The sequence below is a fragment of the Equus caballus genome, chromosome 1 (genome assembly GCF_041296265.1).
Source record: "Equus caballus isolate H_3958 breed thoroughbred chromosome 1, TB-T2T, whole genome shotgun sequence".
NCBI classification, from domain to species: Eukaryota; Metazoa; Chordata; class Mammalia; order Perissodactyla; family Equidae; genus Equus; species Equus caballus.
Genome location: NC_091684.1, coordinates 175,037,896 through 175,054,312, shown reverse-complemented (window position 1 = coordinate 175,054,312; position 16,417 = coordinate 175,037,896). Strand labels below are relative to the sequence as shown.

At 48.7% G+C, this 16,417-nt stretch overlaps 1 protein-coding gene and 1 long non-coding RNA gene across 6 annotated transcripts; one reads left to right on the top strand and one right to left on the bottom strand.

Annotated features, from left to right (window-relative positions):
• Positions 1-5,818: 5,818 nt before the first annotated feature.
• LOC111768928 (uncharacterized) lies at positions 5,819-12,229 on the bottom strand. Of its 2 annotated transcripts, none has more exons than XR_011440722.1 (3): positions 12,047-12,229; positions 7,128-7,203; positions 5,819-6,236 (listed from the first exon to the last, which is right to left on the bottom strand). It is a non-coding gene; the product is annotated as an uncharacterized lncRNA (long non-coding RNA). The 2 variants fall into 2 exon arrangements; XR_002801611.2 differs by lacking the exon at positions 12,047-12,229 and adding an exon at positions 11,781-11,915 and having other exon boundaries at positions 6,101-6,236.
• Positions 11,892-16,012, top strand: RIPK3 (receptor interacting serine/threonine kinase 3). Of its 4 annotated transcripts, none has more exons than XM_005603254.4 (10): positions 11,892-12,212; positions 12,438-12,578; positions 12,710-13,019; positions 13,511-13,656; positions 13,782-13,828; positions 14,036-14,203; positions 14,315-14,382; positions 14,619-14,972; positions 15,116-15,176; positions 15,687-16,012. In XM_005603254.4, exons 1-10 carry the CDS (start codon positions 12,193-12,195, stop codon positions 15,911-15,913), a joined length of 1,542 nt encoding a protein of 513 aa, XP_005603311.3. In that variant the 5' UTR covers positions 11,892-12,192; the 3' UTR covers positions 15,914-16,012. The 4 variants fall into 4 exon arrangements, 2 of the variants coding, with proteins under 2 accessions (XP_005603311.3, XP_070129540.1); XR_011440715.1 differs by having other exon boundaries at positions 12,045-12,212; positions 14,680-14,972; XM_070273439.1 differs by lacking the exon at positions 15,116-15,176 and having other exon boundaries at positions 12,024-12,212.
• Positions 16,013-16,417: the final 405 nt, after the last annotated feature.

Genomic DNA, 16,417 nt, shown 5'->3' with positions numbered 1-16,417 from the left:
GTAAAATGTGACAACCACTCTGGAAAACCCCTTAACAGTTTCTTGAAAAGTTAAATATATACCTGCCATATAATCAAGCTGTTCCACTCCTAGGTATTTATCCAAGAGAAGTGAAAGCATATGTCCATGTAAGACTTGTGCATGAATATTCACAGGGGCCTTATTTGTAATAGCCCAAAATTATCATCCATGAACAGGTGAATGGATGAAGAAATTGTGGTACAATGGAATACTCCTCACCAGTAAAAAGGAATGAACTAGCGATACACACAACAATATGGTGAATCTCGAAATAATCACACTGAGTGAAAGAAGTCAGACAAAAAAATATACATATTATGTGATTCCATTTACATAAAAGAGAAAATGCAAACCAATCTAAAGAGACAGAAAGCAGATTAGTGGTTGCCAGGAAAGCATGAGCGGCACAGAAGGGCAGAAGGGAAGGATTGAAAAGGCTCACAAGGGAAATTTGGGGTGTGATAAATGTGTTTACTATCAAACTGTGGTGATGGTTTTAGGGGCATACACATATGTCAAAACTCATCACATTGTACGCCTTACGTATGTACAGTTTTCTGAATGTCAACTCTATTTCAATAAAGCTGTTAAAATATTTAATTAAAAAAACTAACAGTCTTACTAGATTCAAAATCCTTCTTCCAGATTCTATCAAAGGACCTCACCCATAAAGGGAAGTAGCCAAAAGAGCACAGATCTGGGTTTGAAACCTTCCTCTCCACAAGGTTGCTGTATGACCTTGGGCTGGTTACTTAACCTCAAGGCCTCCTCAGTTTCTTCATCCATAAAATGGGGCTAATAATCTGCCTCACAAGTGTGTTGCTAAAATATGAGTGAGATAACAGATGAGAGAGTCCCTAGCACATCCTAGGTCCCAGAATACATTAGGCCCCATTTCTGAGGTAGTCAGATTCCTTTCTGTTCCCTTCCCTTCCCTCCTTTCCTCTTTCCTTCCAGCTAGGGAGGGATCCTAGTAACAAAGACATTCAGAGGAGACAACAATGTGGAGGAAACGGGGCAGAGGGCTTGGATTGTGTTCCCCTGAAAACAGTGCCCAAGAGCAGAACTTGAGACTGTTTAGAGGATGGTCCCAGGGAACAGGAGGGAGGGGACAGAAATGTGAGTCAGGAAGGAGAAAATTCCAATACAAGGTACATATTGAGCTAGCTACTGATGTGGAGCTCTGTCCAGCCAGAGACCCTCTGAAAAACTCTAGAACACACTTCAGAATTGACCCTCCGGAGGCCTGGAGGCTGGGGCACTGACCCATGTCCTTCACGGGGTAAGGGTTGCCCTCAGTGCGTTAACTCTCCGCTCACCACACTTCCCTCCACTGAGGGAGAAAAACAGAGACAAGTCCTCTTGCGTGGGACACTGGCAGGGACGTGGACCATCCACCCAGCTGCAGCTCAATCAAAGGTGGCCTGGGGCAGCCAGCCCCGTGGCTGAGCGGTTAAGTTCTCATACTCGACTTCACTGGCCCAGGGTTTCGCCGGGTCGGATCCTGGGTGCGGACATGGCACCGCTCATCAAGCCATGCTGAGGTGGCATCCCACATGCCACAACTAGAAGGACCCACAACTAAAAATATACAACTATGTACCGGGGGGCTTTGGGGAGAAAAGGGAAAAATAAAATTTAAAAAAAAAAAAAGGTGGCCTGGGGACATGTGGCTTGGGGCACCAAAAGCAGCTGCCTCAGGCCCAGCACCCATCCTTGGGTCAACAGTGTGACCTTAACCTTGTTGAGCACTCTGTGCCAGGTCTTTCAACTGAGAAGCTAGAGACCCAGGATTAAAGCCCTAGATAAACAAACACATGGATAAAGAGAACAGATCAGTGGTTACCAGAGGGGAAGGGGCTGGGGGTGGGCGAAGTGGGTAAAGGGGCACACATGTATGGTGATGGATAAAAACCAGACTATTGGTGGTGAGCACAATGCAGTCTATACAGAAACTGATATATAATAATATACACCTGAAGTCACACAATGTTATAAACCAATGTGACGTCAATTTAAAAAAACAAAGCCCTCTCTCCTCTAGGCCACAGGGAGGGACACAACTGACTTGGGCATTCACTCTCTCGGGACATCTGTCTGGGAGAGAAGAGGCAGAATACCTGAGGAGTGAGTCATTGAAGGGGCCCTAGGAGGAAAGGGTGGGGCTGGGAATTTACCAGAAGGAAAAGTCAGCTATTTCCCTGAGCAGTCATGAAATCATTTTTCTCTGCTCTACATGTAAATTGTGAACTAGAAGTGTTCCTCAGATTGGAAACACAAAAATGTTTATTGTAATAATTAATGCCTATCACTTATTGAGCACATACCTTGTGCCTGGAAGTGTGCTGTGTTCTTTCATGCCTTATTTCATTTCATCCTCACGCTGCCCAGTCCTGTAGTTACTATAATTAACTGAAGCTCAGAAAGGTTGAGTAACTTGCTAAATGTCAAACAGCTCGTAACTTGGAGAGTCAGAATTCAGTCCCAGACAGCCTGACTTCAGAGCCAGTATCTTTGATGGTTAGGTTATACTCAACTCCTTATTAAAAAAAAAAAAAAAAAAAAAAAACAGAACATCCTCCAGCTGGGGAAGCAATTAGAAGCAGTGGCCTGCCCCGCTGGGATGAGAGGTGCTGAGGGAGCACAGAAATTAGATCTTCAACATATCTGGACACAGTAAGCAAACAGAAGGACTCCACACTGACAGAAGTTGCGTTGTGGTTATTGTAGGTGTGTGGACACGTCATTGATGGCTGCTTAAAATCTTTTTAGTCCCATCTTGCTAAAGCAGAATAAGAAATGACCCTTCCCAGTCTCCCTGGCCTTGAGGGTGCAGACAGGCCACTTAGGCTCGGCCACTGGGACACCACTGAAATGTGCTCTGTGGAGAAACAGATGATGAGCCGGGATTCTATTTTGCCGGGGCAGGCGGCCCTACGGGCAGCGTGGTTCCTTGAGAAAGCATCAGTCTCTCAGCTTTGCTAAGAAAAAGCAAGTTAAAAGGGACTTTTGACCTGCTTGGAATGCTAATAGAGAAGAGCATGCCCTGGGCACTAGAAGGGGCTCCCCCAAAAGAACCCCAAGGGCAGTGAGAAGCAGGGGCCACAGCAAGTGGGACTCTAACAGTTCTGGACCCAGTTCCAATGTATGTGTGGGAGAGGAGATGCTTTCCCACACCAACAAGCAATTCCAGCCCCTCTCCGTTCCATTTCTTAACAATCGTCTAAAGATTCCCACCCTGCTGGCACGAGTCCTATGACTCTCCCCGTTCTGATTCCTCTTTGTATCTATCGCTCCTATCAATATTCGCTTTATTCACCTTACTTCTTAATAACGGTTTAAAAATGTCCACTTTGTAGGGGAGAGTCCCTTGGTCCTCCCTTTGGCCTCTCTCCATTCGCTTGTTAATTAACCTAATTTTTTTTGCTGAGGAAGATTCACCCTAAGCTAACATCTACTGCCAATCTTCCTCTTTTTGCTTGAGGAAGAGTCACCCTAAGCTAACATCTGTGCCAATCTTCCTCTATCTCGCATGTGAGTCACTGCCACAGCATGGCCACCAATGAGCAGAATTAGTCTGCACCTGGGAACTGAACCCTGGCTGCTGAAGCCACAGGCCACAGGCCAGCCCCTAACCTAACGTTTTTATTAGCATCTGTAAGACCCATGAGGGGAAGCTGAGGCAGCAAGTTTGATAAGGCTCCCTGAACTGTTTTTTGGTGTTGTAGCAATGAGGTTATATGAGGCCCCTGCATGAAAAGGGCCCCCTTAACCACGGCATTTACCATGACCTGGGTAACAAGCATAGTTAGCAGGTGAATATTCTGGTCATCATAAAGCCAGTCCCACATGACTTGCATGTGAAGCTTATCAGCTGCTTCATCTGGGGTATTCCACTGGGCATTCATAGCGGGAGACAGACAGTTCCCCTTCTCAGAGTAAACAGACCTTACGGTGGCTTTTATCCAGTCCACCAGGCTGGCTGTACCCTCAGGAATAACTTCCTGTGTGTCTGGATCACACATAACCATCTGTGATTGTTGCATAGCGAGCTGTGGGTCCTGCACCAACCCAAACATGCTCTTCTCCTCTACAGGCTTCACTCTCCCTAAATTACCCTAGCAATTGTTTTAAGAAAGGTTCTTTAGGAAGCTGATGATACCGATCCGCAAAGTGAAGCAACTTCTTCACACTGTACCTCCTGGTTTCAATAGTTTCTTGGTTTTGCCCTCCTCCTACATATTGACTACATTCTTGACAACCAGAGGTCCTAGAGGCACACTCTGTTGCTCCTGCATAATTTTTCCCTTTCTAGGCAGCTCTGAGGCTAGCAGCCAAAGCTCAGACTCACCAAAATCTGAGCTTGGTTTAATATGAAGGCCAGACTCAGCACTTTCTTTTACTTTCATTTTAGCTATTACAGATAACAATAACCAAGGGATTGAATTTTTTGCCTTTTTCTTGTCAGCGTGCATTTCCTTATTCATCCAGTGAACCAACTTCCCAGGAGTTGGATCCATCTGTAAGTTCCATTGGTAACTTTTACCTTTGGTAACTGAATACAGCACAGCTGCTGCCCCACACCATGGGTGACCACGTGGCCATCCAGGAATGAAAGGTGTTCATCCCCCGCCCTTTCATCTTCTCTTCCCAAAGCATGTTTTCATAAGCCAAGACCCATCTAGGAGAGCCCATCACTGCCACCAACTAAAACTTCTGGATCCAGTTCCAATGTGTTTGTGCAAGCGGGCAGGGGAGGCCCACACCACCAAGCAATTCTCGGACACCTGTAGAGTGTCCTACAATTCAACGAATTCTGACACTATCTACCTGGAGATTAGTTATGGGCTAATTCAACAAGGGCTAAGTCCTACAAGATTAAGGGCTCAGTCCTACAAGACTGCCCTTCCCCGGTCTCCATGTCAGAGGCCAGTCTCAAGTCTTGCTGGTCACCAGAGCTTCTGACCAACTGGCTACAAATTGGAGGTTCCAACAAACCCTGCCTGGGTTTGATTAATTTACTGAAGTGGCTCACAGAACTCAGCGAAATAGTGTACTTACTAGATTACTGGTTTATTATAAAAGTATATAACACAGGAACAGCCAGATGGAAGAGATGCATAGGGTGAGGTATGTGGAAAGGGGCCCAGAATTTTCATGCTCTCTGAGCATGCCACTCTCCCAGCACCTCCGCCTGTTCACCAACCCGGAAGCTCGTCCCTTTGGGTTTTTATGGAGGCTTCATTACCTAGGCACAATTGATTAAATCATTGGCCATTGGCGATTGATTCCACCTCCAGCCCCTCCCCTCTCCCCTGAGACTGAAAGTGCCAACCCTCCAATCACAGGGTTGGTTCCCCTGGCAACAGTCCCCCATCCTTGGGTTACCTAAGGGCTTTCCAAAAGTCACTTCATTAACATAACAGAAGACATATTTTTCACTCACGTCACAAGAAATTCCAAGAGTTTTAGGAGCTCTGCACCAGGAACAGGGTCCAAATAAACATTTCTTATAAATCATAATATCACAGATCCCATTGCAAGTGGAACGTTTTCCCCATAACTCTTCTCTGCTCAAACTCTGGAGTTTGTCTTGTGACTTTTCCAAGTTGAGTGCAGCCCAGTCCCCAAAAGTGACAGCTCACTTACCCAGAGTCTTACCCCTTCCCCCTCTGGTGGGTTTGTTTTTCAGTAGCTGGGAGCAGAGATAAGGGTCCCCTGGAGAGAGAGCAGCCTTGCACCAGTGGGAGGGATCTGCACTGTGGCAGTAAAAAGGCTCTTCTTGATGTTTGTTTTTCACAACATAAAATGAGGTTTTTTTTTTTATTGAGGTTACGGTAGTTTACAACATTGTGAAATTTCAGTTGTACATGATTATATATATTTGTCAGTCACCATACAGGTGCACCCTTTCACCCTTTATGCCCAGCCCCCACCCCACTTCCCCTGGTAACCACTAAATGGTTCTCTTTGTCCATGTGTTTGTTTATCTTCCACAAGTGAGTGAAATCATACAGTGTTTGTCTTTCGCTGTCTGGCTTATTTCACTTTACATTATATCCTCAAGGTCCATCCATGTTGTTGCGAATGGGACGATTTTGTCTTTTTTATGGCTGAGTAGTATTCCATTGTATATATACACCATATCTTCTTTATCCAATCATCAGTCGATGGACACTTGGGGTGTTTGCACATCTTGACTATTGTGAATAATGCTGCAATGAACATAGGGGTGCATGAGTCTCTTTGAATTGTTGATTTCAAGTTCTTTAGATAGATGCCCAGTAGTGGGATGGCTGGGTCATATGGTATTTCTATTTTTAATTTATTGAGAAATCTCCATACTTTTTGCCATAGTGGCTTCACCAATTCACATTCCCACCAACAGTGTATGAGGGCTCCCTTTTCTCCACAACCTCTCCAACATTTATTTTTTTGTCTTGTATAGCCATTCTAATGGGTATAAGGTGATATCTTAGTGTAGTTTTGATTTGCATTTCCCTAATGATTAGTGATGTTAAACATCTTTTCACATGCCTGTTGGCCATCTGTATATCTTCTTTGGAGAAATGTCTGTTCATATCCTCTGTCCACTTTTTATTGAGTTGTTAATTTTTTGTTGTTGAGTTTATGAGTTCTTTATATATTATGGAGATGAACCCCTTGTCAGATTTATGATTTGCAAATATTTTCTCCCAAATGGTAGGTTGTCTTTTTGTTTTGATCCTGTTTTCCCTTGCCTTGTAGAAGCTAAAATGAGGTCTTTTTATTTCTTCATCTGCAAAACTTGACAATAGACCTGACCTTACAAGATTGTGATGACTTTCTGTGAAAGTGCTTTGTGAGCTATCAAGGGTAAAAAAGACTAGCTTTTATCACTTTTGATGACAATAATGACACCTGGGGGACAAAGGGTCGCACAGCCAATTTGGACTCCTTGTCATTTCCCAAGGTCACACTGTGAACTTTGCACCTTTGCTCACAATGTCCTCTCTGACTGGACTCACCTCTCCCAGGTTTATGTCTGTCAAAATCCCACTCATCATTGGAACACCAAGGGCTAACTTCAGTCAAGTATCTAAAGTGACACCAGCAAGCATACTTACAGCTGCAAGGAATCAAGAGGGAGCATCAAAGAGTAGATTTCAGGGTGAGGGTAGTGGGATATCTCTGGTCAATGTCCTGGGGGGAAAGAGGAGGCTGAAATGTAGCATTACTATATAACTTTCATGAATTCATTTTAGGAGTTAGACAATAGAGAAAAAAAATACAAATATAAAATATAAGAAAATAAAAATCACCTGTTGACAAATAGAAATGGCAAGCCACAGGATATATGGGAGTATATGAGGAAGCCATTTGGTGTAAACCTAATTCAGCCTGACTTTGTTTTTCCAAAAGGGCCTGACGTAGCCATTGAGCATGCATTGTATATCCATTGTGTACCCGCTTTAAGCATTTCCTATGGCAAGAACAAATACCCTTAAGATAAAGGTGCAACTTCCCCCTACAAATGGCATTTCCTTAAGGATAAGCATCTCTCCCTAGGCTAGGAACTGATTGCTGTGCTCACCTGTGACCACCCAGCTCAAGACAACAGATCTGCCACCCTGCTGTGTCCACCGAGACAACAAACCTACTACCTGCTGTGTCCATCAATCGCTGTGCTGTGCCGCTGAGCAGTCTCGTGACTATTGTAAAAGGGACATTTCAATCATATGTGAAACATCCTCTTTGGGGGTATATAACCACTCTGTACACCCCACTTCTTTGGTGCCCTTCCTTCCTCGGGGAAGGAAGGCCCCAGGCTATGCTCCTCACATTTTGGCTCAGAACAAACTCACCCAAATTTTCATTTATAAATTGGTTATGGATTATTTGCATCGACACTGTAAACCCACCAGCCATTACTTTAAACATTTTTCTATTTGTCCAATTAGATATTTTTCTAACTGTACATATATATGATATTATATATACATGATACACTATGATGTATGATATATGATATACATATATACACTTCCTTTCTTCCCAGAAAAATTTAGTGTTCAAATTGAATAACTAAATGTTTGCTGATATAAATCTTCACTCATCCCTATCTAATACATGGGAATCATATTTTTAACAGGCCTTTTCTTGTGGTGAAATATACATAACATAAAAGCTACCATTTTAACCTTTTTTTATATAATTTTTTTTTTGAGGAAGATTAGCCCTGATCTAACATCTGCTGCCAATCCTCCTCTTTTTGCTGAGGAAGACTGGCCCTGAGCTAACATCCGTGACCATCTTCCTGCACTTTATACGTGGGACGCCTGCCACAGCATGGCTTGACATGCAGTGCCATGTCTGCACCCAGGATCCAAAATGGTGAACCCTGGGCCACCGAAACAGAACGTGTGCACTTAACAGTTGTGCCACTGCGCTGGCCCCTTTTTAACCATTTTTAAGCGTACAGTTCAGCGGTATTAAGGACATTCACATTGTTGCATAACCATCATCACCATCCATTTCCAGAACTTTTTCATCTTCTCAAACTAAAACTCTGTACCCATGAATCAGTAACACCTCATTCCCTCTTCCCCCTAGCCCCTGGCAACCACCATTCTACTTTCTGTCACTAGAAATTTGATTATTCTAGGTACTTCATATGAGTGGAATCATACAATATTTATCTTTTTGTGATTGGCTTATTTCACTTAGCAAAATAGCTTCAAGGTTCATCCACATTGTAGCATGAGTCCGAAACTTATTCCTTTCTAAGGCTGAATGATATTCCTTTGCATGTATACATCCCATTTTGTATATCCATTCATCTGTTGATGGACATTTGGGTTGTTTTCCCCTTTGGGCCATTGTAAATAATGCTACTATAAACATTGGTGTACGAATATCTGAGTCCCTGCTTTCAGTCCCTTTGGGGATACACCCAGAGGTGGAACTGCTGGTAGCAGATCCTGGGGACCCGAGGCCTGAGAGGCCTGAGTGGCCCAGAGGGCTGGGTCTGAGCTGCTCCGGGCAGGGGCGTCTCTCCCCACCAGGGCCTGGGACATAGACAGCCCTCCTTCCTCTGTGTCAAGGGGACACAGGACTTGCCGTGTGGCAGAAATGGCCAAGCCTACAGATTCCCAGGAGCCTGCGAGGGGGCATGTGATGGCCCCTGGAGGATGCGCATTCCATTCTGGCCGAGTTTCCCCGTGAAGAGGGTAAGCTGGCTGGGTGGAGAGTGCGGGTGGGAGAACATATTGTTTTATAACTTGTTTTCTTTCCACTTGGTATATGGTAAATACCTGTCATATTAATAAATATGGGTCTAAAGCATCATTTTAATGGCTACATAATCTTCCATTGCATAATTTTTTCAGACTTTTTCCTATGATTGAACATTTAGGGTTCTATTTTTTCACTATTTTAAACAACAGTTTGGTGAATATCTTTACAGCTAAATCTTTGCTTATATCACAATCTTCTCCATTCTTTAACCATTTATAAAAGTAACGTGCTAATATAAAATTTTCAAACACTACGAAAATGAAACTTCTCCATAATCCTTTATACTGTCACCTCAATTAATACTATTTGATCTATAATTGGAATCTCTTACTCAAACAAAAGATGAGAATTAGTTAGGGCTAAAATATGCAAGAAGAAAAACATACCCTCTGTCCTCTCACCCCAAAAACTAGGGAGAAGGAAGCAGACCAGTTCCCAGGGATGGGCTGAAAGTAGCCAAAACAATCAGGAGCAGAGAACTGAAGGGATGAGAGACACCCAAATAGACCTCGAAAGCCTAGGACACCTGGGGTCAGGGGCACTGGGCCTCAGGAAAGCCGGGGCTCCAAAATCCAGGATGCAACTGTGCCTTACCAGTCCCCTCCTGCAGAAGCAGAGGGTCTTCTCAGGCACTCACTCCAGGTTCCTCTCCCTGCCCCTCCTTCTTTTAAAGGAGCTTGGTCTATTTTGAGCCAAAAAATAGTACAGGCTCTGAGAATACCCCCAAACCTATGTTTATAGTGGTTGACCCCTGATCCTCAGGGTCTTGTCCCAATCTAAAGAAATCCAGCCTTGGGGATGGCCGAGTGGCCGAGTGGTTCAGTTCGAGTGCTCCGCTTTGGCGGCCCAGGGTTTCGTAAGTTTGGATCCTGGGTGTGGACATGGCACCGCTCATCAGGCCATGCTGAGGTGGGGTCCCACATAACACAACCAGAGGCACTCACACCTAGAATAGACAACTATGTACTGGGGGGCTTTGGGGAGGACAAAAACAAAAACAAAAAACAAAAGATTGGCAACAGTTGTTAGCTCACGTGCCAATCTTTAAAAAAAAAAGAAATCCAGCCTTAAAAAGATCTTTAAACACCCTTTGATCTCCTGTCCACCTGCTCCCCTCCGGTAGAGCCCAGGAGTTGAGCCCAGGGTCTTCTCCCCAAAGAGAATCATGAAAGGAACGACTGTCCCCTCTGAAGGCTGTTAGCTCCTGAAGAGACATTTTGAGGACCTGCGGCGCCTGCGTTTGTATTCTGTGAGATACACCACATCTCTACAGTAAAGTCTGCTTCAGGTGGATTCCGCCAGCTGTGCAGGTGCAGATGAAAGCCCACAAACCATAAAGAAGCCCAACCTCCTCTTTCCTCCCAACGGGCACGGAGCTCTAGCTGGGGTGATCAGCATCTTAAGGAAACTCCAAAAGTTTTGGCTGTTCACTTATTAATTCAATTCAACAAATATTTATTGACCCCTCCCACATACTAGCTTTTAAAGAGACTACAGTCTAAGAACTATAGCGTGGACTGATTCCCCCAGAATTCACGGTGTGGATCCCGAAGTTCCCAGGTACTCTAGAAACCGCAGTTAACTGCTGGCCACTTTTGATCCAACCAGCAGAGTCCATGGGCCACTGGACAGGATGGAAAGTGCGTACCAAGGCGAGCACCTCCCAGTGAGAGCTGGCACGTGACCCGCAGGGTTGGGTCTCCCCGCGAAGGACTGAGTGCCTAGGGCTGGCCTTATCTAGTTCCCACAACCTCCAGCCATGGTCAGGCCTAGGGCAGGTAAAATATGGACACCTTTTGTCTACCCTAAATCTTTAAGGCTCCTCAAGCTTCCGAGTTCTCAAAGGCCCTTGTCTGGAGCATATGCTTGTCAGGAACATGTATTAACCAGGGAATTGGCATGGAGGAGTTGGCATGGGGGCGAGCGGAGCAGGGAGGCGCCGAGGAGTTTCCACTGCAGCGTACGCCACAATGTCAGCAGCCCTGTGGCTGGGCTAGTTCGTCTGACCACAGCGCCCAGGAAGTGCTTCTTAGTCTTGCCAGCAGGGAAGTCACTACCAATGCCAGGGCCTTGCCAGCAAGAGCAGCTGTCAGGGACTGGGCAGGAACACAGACAGGGACCCTTCACTACACTGTTGGATGCTTCACCCCTTCCTCAGCCACCTCACAACCAGCTGAGTGGCACACCGCTGAAGCCTACGTGAAAATAGGAAACCTTGACGGTTCAGAGCCAGACTCTGAAGTCAGTTCATACCGGCTTAGGCAAGACACTGAAACTATCAGCATCTTTGTTTCCTCATCCACAAAGAAGTAAGAAAAGCAGTACCTCTTCCCTTAAGGTTAATGTGAGACTTAAACAAGCTAATATACAAACTTGGTACATGTAGGCTTTATAGAAGTGTTAGCTACAATCTTAGGACACCTGTAGGAGAGCTGAGCCCTGGGCCACAAAGTCCTCAGCACCATCCCCTCCCCACCCCAGACCTGGCAGGTGGTGGAGCTGGGAATCCTGTGGGAGAAAGGAGAGACACCAGCTGTAGGAGTAGGGTGATTGTGGGTTCCTGGAAGGTGAGGACTCCTTCCGGGGTACCCTGAATACCCCGTGACAACTAACCCGACCGAGGCAGGCAGCAAGTTCAAGGAAACACTAGTTAGAAGAGAGAAGCTTTAGTTTCTGTTTTGCACTCTCCCCTCCCGCCTGGAGGCGGGACTGTAGAAGCGCCCAGAGGGGAAGGAAGTTGTTGACTCACTCGGGTGCAGGCCGGCGACCCAGGAAGCAGAATCTGTGGAGCGGCCTGGAGACTGACTCCTCTCCCAACCCCCTCTCCATCTCTGCCGCAAGCCCCTGCACCCAGAAGTCACTCCATCTTTTGGGCTCATAACCTCTTCCAGCCTGATGTCTTGCTCCAAGTTATGGTGAGTGGAGAGTGGCCTCCGACAGACACAGAGGGTGCCCTTTGGACTTGCTCAGGAATCCGTCTGTGCCCTGTGGCAGGGCCGGGGGGAGAGTAGGGCCGCCGTAGGGGAGGCCAGGGATTGTACTGGCAATGCGAGTCCCGGGGGTCACGGAGGCAGGGGGATGCTGGGAGCAACACGGACTTGGCGCCATGGCCAGCTGGTGAATGAGGCTCCCTCTCTCAGGGCCAGCGGAGCCCCAGCCTCCCTGGTGCCCATCAAGGAATTGGAGAACCCAAAGTTCATTGGCCAAGGCGGGTTTGGCACCGTGTTCCAGGCGCAACACCGTTCTTGGGGTCACGATGTGGCGGTCAAGATCGTGAACCGGTGAGTGACCCAAGCTGCAGACGTGCTGGTATCTAGCCTAGGAAGCAGGGCGCTGTGTGGTGGGGCCAGAATGGGGAAGGGAGGGATCTTCCCAGAAGCAGAGCTGATTCCAACTCTCTCCTGGGGTGTAGGGAAGCTATATCCAGGGAGGTGAAGGCCATGGCAAATCTGCGTAACCCGTACATCCTGCTCCTGCTGGGGGTCACTGAGAAGCTGGAGTGGGACTACGTGTCCGGGCCAGCTCTGGTGACTGCATTCATGGAGAACGGTTCCCTGGCCGGGCTGCTGCAGCCCCAGTGCCCTCGGCCCTGGCCGCTCTGCTGCCGCCTGCTGCTGGAGTTGGTGCTTGGGATGTGTTACCTGCACAGCCAGAACCCTGTCCTTCTGCACCGAGACCTCAAGCCTTCCAACGTCCTGCTGGACTCAGAGCTGCACATCCAGGTCAGCCCATCCATACCCCAGCCCAGCCTCTGGATAAGGTCCTGCCCCTAAGCTGCTCCAGCCCCACCCGTGGGACACAGGACCTGCTGCAGTCCTGGCTACTGAATGACCTCAGCATCTCCCTCTGGACACAGGGCTGCCCAAGTGTCAAAGTCCACTCAGGAGCTTTAGCCCTATCCTACCAGGTGACAGAGGCCCTGACCAACCCAGTCAGTTCCATAGGCCCATGCCACCAGGCCCTCCAGAGACCAATGACTAACCTAGCCCAGGAGAATCAGACCTTGACCCAGCCCCATGGAGAGGGGACCCAGACTTCCAACTCAAGGGCCCCACTGGTCCGAATGTTCCCTAGCTCTCCACACCTCCTTTACAAGGCTGGACCTGCATGCATCTCCCAGCGGGGCAGCGGGGTGGGGGGTTGGGGGGGGGAATTCTAGAAGCTGATTGGCCCTGTCTATCCTCTACCTCTTCCTTCTTCCCTCCTTTTGCAGCTGGCAGATTTTGGCCTGTCCACATTTCAGGGAGGCTCACGGTCAGGGTCATGGTCTGGGGAGCCAGGGGGCACCCTAGCCTACTTGGCCCCAGAACTCCTGGCTGATGTAAACCAGAAGGCCTCCAAGGCCAGTGATGTCTACAGGTAATGTAATCAATGCAAACACCCATCCCCAATTTCTACACTTCTCTGGGCCCTTTTAGGGGAAGGCAATGGGAGAGGGGTCTTGCCAGTAGTCAGGCCAAGCCTCAGCTTTCTGTCTTGTGCAGCTTCGGGATTCTAATGTGGGCACTGCTAGCTGGAAGAGAAGCTGAGAGTAAGATTTTGGGCACACTCTGGGATCCTTAACCCGAGGTACCTCCTTCCACAAGCCCCCAGCCCTCCTCTTCCTGCTTACCTGCTCAGGCTGTCCTCTTCCGTCCTCCCCTTCCCTTAGACTACACTCCCTGCCCCTTTCCATGATGGAACAGGTGGCCCTTCATATCCTAATACCTTTTCTGTGTGTCCCCCATCCCCATCCCAGCGGTGACCCAGACATCAGTGGTGCAGGAAGCAGTATGCGAGAGGCAGAACCGGCCCCCCTTGACCGAGCTGCCCCCGCCTGGCCCTGAGACTGCTGGCTTGGAAGAACTGAAGGAGTTAATGCAGCAGTGCTGGAGCCAGGAACCCAAGGACAGGCCCTCCTTCCAAGGTGAGCTTGCCATTTAGCTGGCAGCTGGGGTAGGCCTGGATCTGTCTGCAGGGGGCTTTGCCTTGGAAAAGAAGTTTTGCTCCCCTGCCACCCACATTGCCTTCTCTCCAGAATGCCAACCAAAAACCAAGAACGTTTTTCACTTGGTAAAGGACAAGACAGACGATGCTGTCTCCAGGGTGAGTATCCAATACAACCTACCCCTACCCAGGAACAGGTCAGAGATGACACACATTGCTCCCTTGGCCACCCAGTGACTCATCATGACCCCTGTTCTTTATGCCTCTACCCTCATCTCCAGTCTCCCCATCCCACCTCTGAGTTCCTAGGCAACAGATTGTGGACCAGGAGACTCCTCCCCTGGCTTGACTCTGCTCTCCCACATCCACACCCAACAAGCCCCCTGTCCTTATAGGTGAAGAAGTTCATGTCTAACCACAGGGACAGCAACAGGATGTTGTCTGCCCCTGAGCCAGGCCCAGGAAGGACAGAAATGGATGGCCCTGGGGGAACCACAGGAAGCCATGATTCCATGGTCTCTGAGATGCTGGGCAACCTGAATCTGGAGGGGTCCCCCAACTCTGTTCCTGAAAAATGTACAAACCGTCCTGAGAGGATCAGGGCACAGGGACGGCAGGTTCAGCGTGGCTGGCCAGCAGGGACATCTGACTCAACAGCCCAACCTCCCCAAACTCCAGAGAATGCACCTTTCAGAAGCCAGATCCCCACCTCAGCTTGGACCCCAGGTCCTAGGCCCCAAGGGAATCAGGTGAGATGTTGGCAGGACTAAGGGATGCACTAGGGCGCCTGTGAATCCTGTCCTCTTGCCAGGGAACACTTGGGGCTTAGGGGGTGTGCGGTGGGGGAACAGACCCCAGGACAGGGAGCCTGAGAGCAGAGTGTCGTTCACAGGGGGCTGAGAGACACAGCGCCCACCAGCCTCCCAGGGCACCAGGGACAGATCCGACACCAGGTATTCCTTCACTCCCCACTCCTTCCTTTCCCCTGCTTCACTCTTCCACCAGCCTATTCCTCAAGATGTAGATAGATCCAGGGTAACTTGCAGAGAGGGGAGAGAAAGGGCTTGAGGCCATGCGCACTGACCTTCTCATTTTATAAATGAAGAAACTGACACACACTGGGATGGGATCCTGCTGAGGTCGCACAGCACGGCCTGGATCTGCCCCTGGGGCCTTCTGACTTTCCCCAGCACCAACTCTGTGAACTCCTCAATGCCACTGTTGCTTTGTCAATCCAGAGGGCCTCCCAGTGGAAAAGATCCAAATATCAAGGTCCCAGACGTTGGTTGCCACTCCTCTTGAGCTTCTGCAAACCCGATTCTGAAGGGGCAGCTGGAAGGGGAAATACTTGCATTTCCCCAGGGTGAACACGAGGGGCCGCTGCCCCACGGCCCTGCGGCTCCTCCCAGCTTTGAGTTTCTGACTACTCAACCATCCCACCACCGTCTCTGTTTCTCTTAAAGGGCCCCCGTCTATTACCGTAGTTGACTGCCAAGGGGTACAGATTGGAAACAACAACTACCTCTATATACAAGGAAGAACTACCTCGTCCACGCAGCACCCGGCACTTTGGGGCATGGGCTGGGGGCTGACAGCACACCCCCCACAAGTAGGTTCTCAAGAAGGGCCACCGCAAGAACCTCAAGTCTGGAGTGGGCCGCAGGGCCCGTGTAACACTAGCAGGAGTTGAGGCAGCTAACCGAGACTCTCCGAGGGCCATCTGACTTGCACCTGAACTAACTTTGTGCCCCTAGGAGTCAATAAATGGAATTTTAGCCAAAGTGCTGCACCCGAGGCTACGGTTTCAGTCACGTCGGGAAGGGGCAGGGATGGGAGGTTAGAGAGCTGACACTGAGGGAGGGAGAGGCACTGTAGGCTCACTGAGGCCGGAAGTGGGACGCGGAGGGCTAGGGGCAGCACACCGGCATGGTACACCAGGTCAGGGCCCAGCCGGCAGCAGGAAGGAATCCTGGAGGCCTGGCTCCTGGGGCCGCCTAATCTCTGGGCGGAGCACTTCCTCTAGAGCAGGCAAGACCCACTCTAAACCTAAACTCTGGGCATAGAGGCTGTGTGTCCTTGTTGCCCCCCTTTTCTTCTGGGCTCCGGAGACTCAACAGTGGGGTCCCGGGGTGGGGGCTCTCCACGGGAATTCACAGACCAAAGCCCATCTTCTGCCCTGCATGATGATGCCCCC

Bases quoted from the DNA above. Each gene is read 5' to 3' on its own strand.
- RIPK3 (XM_005603254.4), top strand. From the start codon at position 12,193: ATGTCTTGCTCCAAGTTATG. The intron at 13,657-13,781 runs GTAATGTAATCA...TGTCTTGTGCAG, and splicing joins AAGGCCAGTGATGTCTACAG to CTTCGGGATTCTAATGTGGG. The intron at 13,829-14,035 runs GTAAGATTTTGG...TCCCCATCCCAG, and splicing joins AGCTGGAAGAGAAGCTGAGA to CGGTGACCCAGACATCAGTG.